The 12,700-nt window shown below is 32.7% G+C and overlaps 1 protein-coding gene across 1 annotated transcript; it reads left to right on the top strand.

Moving 5' to 3' along the window:
* Window positions 1-5,787: 5,787 nt before the first annotated feature.
* LOC145003914 (putative leucine-rich repeat receptor-like serine/threonine-protein kinase At3g14840) lies at window positions 5,788-11,620 on the top strand. The gene is made up of 24 exons (XM_078962819.1): window positions 5,788-6,065; window positions 6,405-6,579; window positions 6,709-6,780; window positions 6,903-6,971; window positions 7,062-7,133; window positions 7,232-7,303; window positions 7,393-7,464; window positions 7,542-7,613; window positions 7,763-7,834; window positions 7,930-8,001; window positions 8,080-8,151; window positions 8,241-8,309; window positions 8,454-8,519; window positions 8,605-8,667; window positions 8,782-8,829; window positions 8,927-8,970; window positions 9,124-9,515; window positions 9,618-9,813; window positions 9,894-10,040; window positions 10,164-10,282; window positions 10,354-10,564; window positions 10,634-10,871; window positions 10,962-11,112; window positions 11,187-11,620. Exons 1-24 carry the CDS (start codon window positions 5,972-5,974, stop codon window positions 11,532-11,534), a joined length of 3,006 nt encoding a protein of 1,001 aa, XP_078818945.1. The 5' UTR covers window positions 5,788-5,971; the 3' UTR covers window positions 11,535-11,620.
* The last annotated feature ends 1,080 nt before the right edge of the window (window positions 11,621-12,700 follow it).

Below are 12,700 nucleotides of genomic sequence, written 5' to 3'. Positions count from 1 at the left end.
AAGGCCTTTAAATAGGGTGCAACACCCTAAAAATTAGGGTTTCCTTCCCTGCCACCAACACATCGTGTTGGGACACCACAACATGATGTGTTGACTTATTAAACTCCGTAATTGTCCTTAACTAGACACATCGTGTTGGTTCCTCCAGCACGTCGTGTTCTAATCCCTAAAATGGGATTCATTCCTTATAATTGTTCCTCAAGATTTTGGGTGTTACATCAATATATTTTGGATGCTCTTTGTGGAGAAGGTTAAGTTATATCCAAATGTCACACCCCCAAACCAAGATGGCAGAAACGTCTGGGGATGGATGACTTCATGAGTCGTATCACAACAATATGTATAATAGTGATCAAAGCAAAACAAAACCATCATATTTATAATTGAAAGAGTTACATTGTTGTAAGGTTTGTATGTTTTAAAACCAATTGCAATATGATGATGAAAAGATTTTTCTGACGCCTTAGAGTCCCATCCTGAAAAGCTTGTAGTTACCTGCTTTAATGATTTCCTGAGAATACAAGTTGTTTAAAAAAGTGTCAACATCTAAGTTGGTGAGTTCATAAGAGTTTGTATGAAGAATTGTAAGCTTTTCCTTGTAAAATGATAGTGTTTGTTTCCAGAAAATCCAATATTTTCCTTAAAATGAGTTGTCGTCTTAGAAACTCTAAGACCAAAATGGATAAGTATTTCTATACTTAAAATAGTAATATGTAGTTTAGAAAAGTGTCAACATTTAAGTTGACACTTTTAGAAAAGTGTCAACATTTAAGTTGGTGAGTTCATAAGAGTTTGTATGAAGAATTGTAAGCTTTTCCTTGTAAAATGATAGTGTTTGTTTCCAGAAAATCCAATATTTTCCTTAAAATGAGTTGTCGTCTTAGAAACTCTAAGACCGAAATGGATAAGTATTTCTACACTTAAAATAGTAATATGTAGTTTTAATCTATATAAAACCATTTGAATGTATGTTTTCTCGTAAACTAAATGTATCATTGATTCCCCATGTGAGTTATAATAATTGTGCTAAAACATAGATGGCTTGTTATGATATTCTTTAGGCGTCGAAATGTTAGACATTTGTCACCCCAGACCTACCGGTCTAGCTATACCAAGTAGCTTAGGTGTAGGATTGTCAGGCCCATATAGATCTATACACAAGTATCACGCTCTCTTATGGGAGATTCTGGAAATAATACATGACTTTTATAGGTACTCTGGTAGGTATGCTGAAGACTTTGTCTTAAAAATTGATTCAATGCGTGTTTACGTTTTGTTGTAATAAAAACCTTTGTATGTGTAATTATCACTTTTCCATGATAATAAAATAGTATAAAATAATTATATATATCTTTATATAATCATCCGCTTTGTTCAAAATGTTATAATAGTGTTCATGTCCCATAAACTATACCTATTATGGTTTATTATAATATATTATTTGTATCTAGAAAAGTCATATTATGTTCATAAAAACCCTAGTTTTTATAGTTTTATGTTTATAATTTTTTCTTAAGAACATATAGCATGTTTTTACTTGTTTTTCATAGTTTTGTACTTTAAACAAACTTTTACATCTAAATGTTCATAATGCTAGGTAATAACCTTATTTCATGTATTTAGCCATTTTACACAACATATAAGTATGCATGCATAACAACTTGTATATTTGTACAAGTTTACTTGTATTCTCCCCCCTAAAACTTGGAAAAATCGAAAATGAAAGGGTATGAACTCACCTTATGTGTGTTTTTGTTGGTGGATAAAAGGTTGTAAATGGAAAGATTCTAGTTAAGAACACTTGAAGATTTAAAGATCCTATGAATAGTAACACATGATAATGTTCGTAAATGGATTGAAACTAGTTTATAAGTGTGTAGATTCACTAGATTAAGAAGGAAGTACTTACCAAAAACTCAAGAACCAACTTGGAAGAATTTAACTATGGAAGATAAGAGCTTTTCCTTGGAGAAGAAGATTGAAATGAAGAAAATGATGATGATGATGAAGGCCTCTTCGGCCGAGAATAAAAGAGAGAGAGAGAGAGAGAGAGAGAGAGAGAGAGAGAGAGAGAGGGGGGGGGAAGGGGTTGGGGGTGGGTAGGGGTATGGGGTGACAAGGATTAAACTTATGGTGTATTGTTAACACGCTGTCGTGTGCGTATTAAACAAGTAAATTATCACTGTTGGTTTCACTAAAAATATAACACATGGAAGAAGGGCCGAATCCGCAGGGACACAGCTGAAAAGTCAATGCCTTTTTGCATCAGGCGCAATCTAGTCAAGACATAAATTATTAAAAGGGGGATTTAAATTAAACTAAAAACTAAAATTTTGCAGTAGTATTAAATTAGACGAAAATCAATAATAAAAACGATTTCAATTTTGGTGCGACTTTCCTAATCATGCAACTAACCCATATCTGATTATTTGAGATGCGCTATATCTAAGCTAGTACTGAGAAAAACTAACAAGCTCTAGTATAATCTCTTTTACCTAAACTAGTTAATCAAAACAAGCTTTGACTTAACCCTAAGTTTTTACGGTTTAATTAAATAAGCTCTTAATTAAATCAGAAAAATTGCATTAAGTTCTTTATAAATTTCCCAATAATATCCAATACTTCTCACAAGCTCGGAAGCGTAAAGATATGATTTTTCAGTTTATACCAGAGTTAAATCCCAAAACGGAACCATTCTGATACTTGTTATTTTTTTTTTACTAATTAATTAGAACAATTATGGATTCTATTAACTAATTAACTGGAATGATAAAACCCTAGCGAGGTGATCAGATAAACAAGAATTTAAAACCAAACATTTATTAAGAACAAAACTGAAGAATCTAGATAGAAACAGAAATCAAAAAGTAGATCTAATGATCAATCACATGAAAAGTACTTGTCTTTGCAGAACTGAAAACTAAGGTTTTAGCCAAACATGGCTAAAATTTTATAAAAACAAATGAAAAAAGACATCATATAACTAATCTATCTGAAATAGATGATCCACAGTCTTCAGATCTTCAGAAATTATTGAAATCGGAGAAGAAACACCTCTAAAATTTTATTTTCATCATCTGGTACCTATGTAATCGCCAACTTAGGTTACTGGAAGGTTATGAGGGTCTATTTATACGTCCAACAGCAAAAACGACGCGCATGTGATCGCATGTTTCAAAGTTGCAATCGCATGTTTTGAGAAAAAGCATCACAAGCCTTTTTAATGAAGTAGGATGCTATTTTGGCACTTTTTGGGATACCTCCGATCGCATAGAGGGAAGCTAAGATCGCATGTACACATGTTGCAATTGCATGTTTTTCCTAAGACGTCCGAAATTTTGTCTACTTTTTAGATCATTTTGAATCACGTCAATTAGAGTTACGGTTCATGAGATATGGTCAAAATACTGACAGGGGGTCAAAGCTGTCAGCAACATCCTTTAACTTTAGATTGCATATTCTATCTTTGTGTGATCAATTCGATCGAATTTTTCTTGACCAAAGCATCTTGCAAGAATTCCTCATAATCCTTCATAATTCCCAAGCTCCATTTTAAGTTCCAAACATGCATCCAGCTGCTCCCAAAGCACTATTCCATTTGAACTATCTGAAATTGACATAAAAACATGAGTAGTACAGGAATTCTAACGAAAGACATGAGCTTAACATTATTTAAATAAATGACACGCAAATATACAAAATATGATGCTAAAATGATAATAAAAACTACCCTATAAGATACATAAAATGGCATATAACATGTACTACTCTAGGGTTAGTGTAGTTGCTTATTTATGATGGAGGTACAACTTGGTAACTAGTGATTTTTATAAAAGAAAAAAAGTCAAACCTTTATAAACTTGGCATGCTTTTATAAAAATGATGGTGTTTTTATATAAAAAATATGGTATAAAGGATGTATAAAATATTTAATTTGAATTATAAAAATTCAAATTATTATAACAAACATTATTATCAAAATAATAATACGTTACATAAAAGTTAGGTTTAATTGCTAAGTTTGTTTCGATAAAAATTGGGTGTTTAGTCGGGTATAGACTTTGTCACATTTGACATATTTAAGTGTGTCGGGGTTTCCACCAAGAAAGAGGCACTGTGGATTTCTTGACTGACTCAACTGAAAAATGGTCAACCCTTAAACCGGCTGATATTTTGATTTTTGGATGGGTTGGAGGGAAACACGCATGTATGGACTATACATAGGTATCCCCTCTCGTGGGCTGAGGGTTTCATGGTGGGACAAACTACTTTAAAATCTGCTACAGACAAAGTCACCAAACATGAAAAATCGTGCATGGAAAATCAACATGTGTTCATACTATTTTCATTTGATACGTTTGGTTTCCGCGCCTCGGATGCGGTGGAGCTTCCTAATAAAGTATAACGGATCATGCATAACAATGTTATATCCCATAGATTTATAAATATAGTCTTCAAAAGAACTGACTTTACCTTACAAAAAGGCTTACGTTGCAGCCTGTTGCTAGTTTGCTAACTCACTAGTTGTACGATTATAACTAAGATATTATAAAACATTTAGTGAGAATTATTTTTTATGATACGAAGTGGTGAGATATATCGCAGCGGAATAATAACCTTATAATTAGTGGCTAATTGGTAAGTTTGATCTTGCTGGAAAAAGTAAGAAAAAGAAAAATAGAATAAACACTTATATAATAACAATTTTAGATTAAATCAGTAATAAAATGAAAAAAAATAGAAACCAATCATACATAATTTAAAAACCACATATACCATGTTCGTCAAAAAAATTAGGGAAAATGACTTAAGAGACCATTGAAGTTTCAAATTCGTTAAAAAAAAACCATTCAAGTGTTACATGTTCAAAAAACAGCATCAAACTAAGACATATGTTTAAAAAACAACAACGAAGTACATGTTCTGTTAAAAAAACATCATCTTTATGGTTTGGGATAACTTACATATTTAGTCCCTAACTTTTTTTTAACTCATACGGTCCATTTAGTTTAAATTTGCTTCGACTTCGGACCCTGATCGAGTTTAAAGACAAATATGCTCTTATTACTTTCATTTAACATTATTTTTAATATTTATTTATTATTTATACAATTTATGTCACTATTATTATAAATATATCAATTGTATAAATAATTAACAAGTAATAAAAACAAATGTTAAATTAAACTAATAAGGGTATATTCATCTTTTAACTCGATCTTGATTCGAAAACAAAATAAATATAAATGCTAAGGAACGTCCGAGTTGAGAAAAAAAATTAGAGACTACTGATGTAAGTTATCATAAACCATAAAGATGGTGTTTTTTTAACATAATATATACTTCTTTGATGTTTTTTGAGCATATATCTTAGTCTCATGGTGTTTTTTGAATATGTAATACTTGAATGATGTTTTTTAAACAAATTTAAACTTGGATAGTCTTCTAAATCATTATCCAAAAAATTAATAGAAATTGAAGTTGTAACTTTTGGTACCATTAAAAATTTAATGAGATATATTTAACCAAAATTATTTATTACAAAATCTAATTTATGATATTTACATAAAGATTTAAAAAATTATTTTTCAATTAAAATGGCACTAGATCTCATTCAATTAAAAATTTAATAGTTAAGAGTTTAATTAACTAAATGCAATTAAACATTCAACGATCAAACCCCTTTTCAACTTTTCTCATTAACCGTAACATATTATAACCGCCACCATAATCCAGTCATAATCCGCACGTTTTTTCTCAATAAGTTAAGAAACACCCATCTGAACGATGAATCTATCATCATCAGTAGTTTTCATGCCGACTGCTTACTAGAATTAAAAAAGGATTTGCAGATTTGACTTATCTTGAATCTTCAAGAACTGCAGCAGATCGATCTCAAATAATTTCACACCCATTCCCACATTCGTCTCTATCTTCTCCTCTCCCCCACCTACTCCTGAACTCTGCAACAATGGCGGAAAGTAAAGCTTCATTCATACTCTTTCTAACCTTCATCTTCGTCCCCTTCCCACAATTTGCTGAATCCATTGTGCCGCAACAAGAAGGTAACCTAATTTTTCTTAACATTTAGTGAAAACCCCCATTTTTTTTCTTCTCTTTACAAGTTCAGTATCTGCATCAAGCTCTTTCTCCCAAATTGTAAGAATTTTATGACCTGGGTTGTCTTTAAAAGTCAAATCCTACATCTTTTCATTGTTAAAGATGATTAATCTATTGTTATTGGTTATAATTTAGGGAGGAACTGAATCTAATGATATATTAAACCAAATCATCAAAATCCTACTTTATGCGTAGTTTGACTGCCGAGTTTTGACCAAATGATGATTGCAATCTTTCTTGTACACTCTGGTTTAAAAAAGATTGATTTTTTATTTTCGATTCAGTGGAAGCTGTTGTAAGCATTCTTGCTGCCATGAATGCAACAAATTGGAGGTTTAATGGCGACAATTGCAATCTCGACACCATTTCCGAAGTCCCAAAGCTGTCTCAAGAAGCTAATGCAAGCATCGGATGCAATTGCAACATTGAAAACGATACAAATTGTCATGTCGTAAGGATGTATAAACTATAAACTCCCTTCTTTTTTTTTTTTTTTTTCTATTCACTTTTTTTATTTAAAAATATCATTTTTGGCTATGATTTTAGTAGAAAGTTAGAGAAATTAAATAATTTTTTTCGTGTATGCAGCACACACAAGTTTTATAGTCTTGACGGCGTTCTTTCACCTGAACTAGCAAACCTTCCTTTCCTCCGGTCCTTGTAAGTCCCCTTTTTTAGATGAAATGTGAAATCTCTTTTTTACCCTTTAATTTCATAACCTATTTTATTACAAAAAGTTTTCCAGATTAACGAAATTGAAGAATATTCCCATTCATTTGCAGTGATGTTGCTTACAATTACTTACAAGGGACGATTCCACCTGAATGGGGTTTAACACAGTTAGAAGAAATGTGAAATCTCCTTTTTACCCTTTAATTTCATAACCTAATTTTATCATAACTAAAAAGTTTCTAATCTTAAGCTTATTCTTTCATATTCAGTTCGCTTCTTGGAAACAGATTAACCGGAGAAATCCCACCAGAACTTGGCAATATCACCACTCTCACAAGACTGTAAGTTCATTTTATCTTGAGGGCAATTTGGACATTTTACCATAAGGGTCAAATTCTTTTTGTTTATATATACTCATCCACTTCAAATTATTGATTAGGGACCTTGAAGCGAACAGACTTTCGGGAACCATTCCACCAGATTTAGGGAGATTAATCAATTTGCAATCTTTGTAAGAACAATTAAGTAATATCTATAAACCTAATTATTGTTCAAAAATAAGTTTATTTAGCGATTTTACTAAAAAATATTAAATTTCAGGATCTTGTCCTCAAATCAGTTCACTGGGAGGCTGCCAATTACGCTTGGTCAACTAGGAAATCTAACAAATTTGTAAAGTCTTTGACTTTTCTTTGATTTTCCCATTATTTGAATGCTAAAATCGAGAATATTTTTTCTTTATAATGCAGTAGGATAAATGAAAACAACTTCACTGGATCGATACCCGATTTTATACAAAATTGGAGACTACTTTCTAGATTGTAAGAAATAGCAACACAATTTCATTTATTTGTGATATATTATTGGATCCCACTTTAATTTCTTTTTGTTAAAGCATTATTCTTTTATTTTACTTTTTTTGTTATACCTTCAAACACGTCATAATTCTAATATTTGGATGTTTTTGAAGAGAGATTGTGGCGAGTGGACTCACTGGACCTATTCCTTCAAACATATCTCTTCTCGAGAACCTAAATGATCTGTGAGTTGACTCATGGGACCCACTTGTTCTTCGTGATATTTTATATTTTTATCTCAAGAATGTTATAAGCTCATGGTTAATTTCCATTATTACAGGAGAATTAGTGACATAAGTGGTCCAACTCAGAGATTTCCTCCACTTGAAAATGCCACGGGATTAATAAGATTGTATGTTGATAACTCATTAACTCTAACATCGATCTTTATAATAACAAATACATAAACTGATAATTTATATAAACTTAGGATCTTGAGAAACTGCAATCTTTCTGGAGAATTACCCGATTATATTTGGCAAGTGAGAGAACTCGAATTGTTGTAAGTACATCAATTTTAAATGGGTTTCGGTTCTTTTGATTCTTGATGATATACATATTCTTAATGACGCCTTTTAATGAATTTGATAGGGATACAAGTTTTAACAATTTAGTAGGGAGGATATCTAACAACATCCTAGGGAGAAGCATACGTTTAGTGTAAGTGTCACTTTTTTCAAATTTTATTGTGATTCTTTTACTATTAATTGTCTTTTACTATTAACACAATTAATGTGTCGTAAGGGTGACAATAAGTTGTAACTTTTTCCTCTTTAAAGGTAACAAAACATGGTTTTTTGATAGGTTTTTGACAGGTAACATGCTAAGTGGAGACATACCGGATGCATTGTTGGTAAATGGGGCTTCTATGTAAGTTTATTTCGTAAAAAGTTTGTTAATATTAAATGTTTAATTTTTAAGAAATTACCAATTTTATTTAACTAATGTGGTGCAGTGATCTTTCCTACAACAATTTTACATGGCAAGAACCTAATCAACCCACATGTCGACAAAACACGTAAAAACTCCTATTGGAATATATTTCATTACTTATATATTAGTAATATATTGTGACATCTTGTCGCATACTCTTGTTTTTAATAAAGTGTTAGTGCATTTCTTGTTATATCAGGAATATATACTTAAACTTGTTTAGAAGCTCTTCAACTGGAAACCCGATGTAAGATTGTTTTCGTTACTTTTACTATCATTTATATATATTTTTTTATTTTGTAGCTACAATCTACAAAATAAACTTATGACGATTTTCTCAACAGACAGGATGTCCTTCCATGCAACCAGGATACCAAGTGTCCGAAATGTAAGTATCATTTTAAAATGATATTATTTTTCGACAAAAGACGACACAGAAGGAAAAAAAATAAACAAGGGAAAATTTGTAAAAGATTTGGACTTGATGGGAAAAGCCTCATTTTCCCAACTTTATGTTGATTCTCATATTGTTTTATGGCAGATGCGTGTTCGGTGCACGTTAATTGTGGTGGGAATGATGTGACTGTCAGAGAAAGTAATGGGCGATCGGTTTTTTATAAAGGAGATGCTGACGTGGATGGTGGTGCAGCAAAATTATATGAAAGTGATAAGAATTGGGGATTTAGTAGTACTGGAGACTTCATGGATGACAATATTTTTCAAAACACTCGATACGTAGATTCTATAAAAGGGAACACAAGCTTATCACCATTGTACACAACCGCACGTTTCTCGCCACTTACACTCACTTACTTCGGTTATTGTTTGGAAAACGGGGAGTATTTGGTCAATTTGCACTTTGCGGAGATCATATTCACTAACGATAGCACGTATAGAAGTCTTGGTCGTCGGATATTTGATATTTATATTCAGGTGATTCTATTTTCTATCTGTCTGTTGTTTGTTGTTTGTTGTTTGCTGTTTGCTGTCTGTTGTCTGTTATCTGCTGTCTTATCTGAGTTGTATGTTATATAGGGACGGCGGGTTAGAAGGAATTTTAATATTGAAGATGAGGCCGGTGGGGTTGAAAGGGCGGTGGTTGTACCGTTCAATGCTAGTGTGACCGATAATATTTTAGAGATACGGTTTTATTGGGCGGGTAAAGGGACGACCCGTTTTCCTACAAGAGGAGTCTATGGACCTCTTGTATCGGCTATTGATGTTAACCCATGTAAGCATGAAAATATATCATTCATCACAAAATTTCCCTCGTTTGGTTTTTGAATCTTGATGGAGTTTTACGTTTTGTAGACTTTAAAATTTGTTCAACGGGTGGAAAAAAGACGAAAAAGGACGTTTATATTGGTGTTGGGATTGGTGTTCCGTGTCTTGTATTGGTAATCTTGGTCATTTTGTGGAGGAGAAAATGCTTTAAAGGCCGAAGAAGTAAGGAAAAAGGTATGGATACTTCTTTATCTTGATTAATCTCTTTAAATTTTTGCTTATGAATTTGAGGTTTCATAACTATGCATACATGAGTGGTGAGTTTATCTGTATTTACTCAAACTTTTTCTTGAAAAGATTTTGAAGGAATGGAGTTCAACACCATTTCGTTTTCGTTGAAACAACTAAAATCGGCTACGGACAACTTTAACCCTTCAAACAAAATCGGGGAAGGAGGTTTTGGAGCGGTTTACAAGGTCATAATCGTAAAAAACTCATTTGTGTGATAGTGATTTTTAAGTTTGTAACATTTGCATGATGGTTGCAGGGTACTATGAGTGATGGCACTGTGATTGCAGTGAAGCAACTTTCCGCTCAATCAAGGCAAGGAAACCGTGAGTTCTTGAATGAGATTGGTGTGATTTCATGCTTACAACATCCGAATCTTGTTAAACTCCATGGATGTTGCATTGAAGGAGACCAATTGTTGCTTGTTTATGAGTACTTAGAAAACAACAGCCTCGCAAACGCTTTGTTTGGTGAGTATTCTTATTGTTTCAATTTGATTCTCCTTATTATGTATCACTAACTTCTTGTTGTTAATATAGATTTGGGTAAAAATCGATTGATGTTGGATTGGGCAACGAGGTTCAAGATATGTATTGGAATTGCTCGAGGTTTAGCTTTTCTTCACGAAGAATCAAGGATCAAAATCGTGCATCGAGACATCAAAGCAACAAACATTTTGCTTGATAAAGATCTAAACCCTAAAATATCAGATTTTGGATTGGCAAGGTTAAATGAGGATGAAAAGACTCACGTTAGCACCAGAGTTGCTGGAACAATGTAATCCTTCAAATACTTTCAAAAATAGTCGAAAAATTTGTTTCTTTAATCCTTTTTTTTTGTGCTTAAGAGATCTTGATCAATTTGCAGAGGATACATGGCACCTGAGTATGCACTCTGGGGTTACTTGAGCGATAAAGCAGATGTTTACAGCTTCGGGGTTCTAGCATTAGAAATCGTCAGCGGCAAGAACAACAACAGTTACATTCCAACAAACGATTGCATTTGTCTTCTAGATTGGGTACGTTTCCAAAATTGAATTGAGTTAACTGAAATTTGTCTCTAGATCTGATTACTCTTGAATCGATTATGCAGGCTTGTCGATTGGAAACGAGTAAACACTATGAAGAGCTTTTTGACGAGAGATTGGAGTCGAGAATCAACAAAGAAGAAGCGGAAACAATGGTGAAAGTTGCGCTTTTGTGCACGAACGGTTCTCCGTCGATGAGGCCGACGATGACAGAGGTTGTAAGTATGCTCGACGGGAAAACTTGTGTGCCGGAGATAATTCCGGAGGCAAGCGGTTACTCCGAAGATCTGAGATTCAAAGCGATGAGAGACTTTCGGCGTGAGAGGCACGGTCAACATAGTTACAACAGTGGTCAAACTCAGAATTCTAACACCATCCAAACAGATACAAACGATTCTTTTACACAATCATGATAACTGTGTTGATGAACAAGAATTCAGTTGGAAATTCAAAACCATTGTAAAAATTCTTTAATTATGAAAATCAGAACATTATATTATATGAATGTATATAAAACAACCCCACGTTACATCTTTGTGTTTATTGGGTTACATCTTTGTGTTTATTGGGCGACAAAGGAACTCAATATTGTTTGTCCAAAAGAGTCCTTAGAAGAGATGAGAGACTTTAATAAACATATAACATGTCGAAACGATGTGATACAATAACATTATAGACTTCCATGAATGACAGAAAAACAGAGTTTGTATTTCTCCGACTGCTTCTCGAATTTAAAAGCACCCAAAACCAATGTAAATTAACTATCTTTTACTAAGTTAAAAATTAAACTAAAAATTATTAGTGTAGATTTATTAGCATAAGAAAGTAATTTGGTTTTGGGTTTATGTTGGGACTTTTGTTTAGCCTTTTAGTTAGGTTAATTGTTGGGTCGAATGTATATATAATGAGGAGTCGAATGTAGTCAATGTCTGTAAAGTGTCAAAAGTAGTATGGTTTCGACACTATATCTATTTACACGCAGTTGAGTTTTGATACTTAATGTCTAGTGCTTGGATTTTTTGAGTTTGTTGTACCTTGTGAATGGGGTAAGTACATAGAGGAGGGTAATGACTTGAGCGTCGTTTTGACTTATACCAAAAACTCTCTTGTACTCTTTAGACTATAATCGAGCCAAATAGATCTTTTAGATCTCGTGTGCTTTTATTGAATATATTGTGTTCTTGATCAATTTCTAACTCACATCATTTGATATCAGAGCAGGATTTACTCAATCGATTGAAGTTTTCTCGTATATATCATTTTTTTTTAATCGCTCTTTTCGATTCAAAATTTTCCGCAAATTGAATAAGGAATCTGGTGTCAGTTGATTGGATTGAATTGATTATGCACTCTGTGTGTTAGTTCAATTGATTTCAGATTGATTTCTTTCTTAGATTTCTATTCAAATAAAAAATCTCTTTCTTCGAAATATGTACAAAAATGGCGAATTTGAATGTGAACACGATGACTAATTTCTTTCACTTGTTCGGATCATCAACAAGGATTCCGATGTTGACTCCAGAGTATTATGAGTAATGGCTGACATGATGGAGGATTATATGAAGGGTATTGATAAATA

Source organism: Lactuca saligna, chromosome 7 (assembly GCF_052625555.1).
Source record: "Lactuca saligna cultivar CGN05327 chromosome 7, ASM5262555v1, whole genome shotgun sequence".
In the NCBI taxonomy this organism is placed as follows: Eukaryota; Viridiplantae; Streptophyta; class Magnoliopsida; order Asterales; family Asteraceae; genus Lactuca; species Lactuca saligna.
Note: the sequence above shows the minus strand (reverse complement) of the source record. Positions and strands in the feature narration are given on the sequence as shown.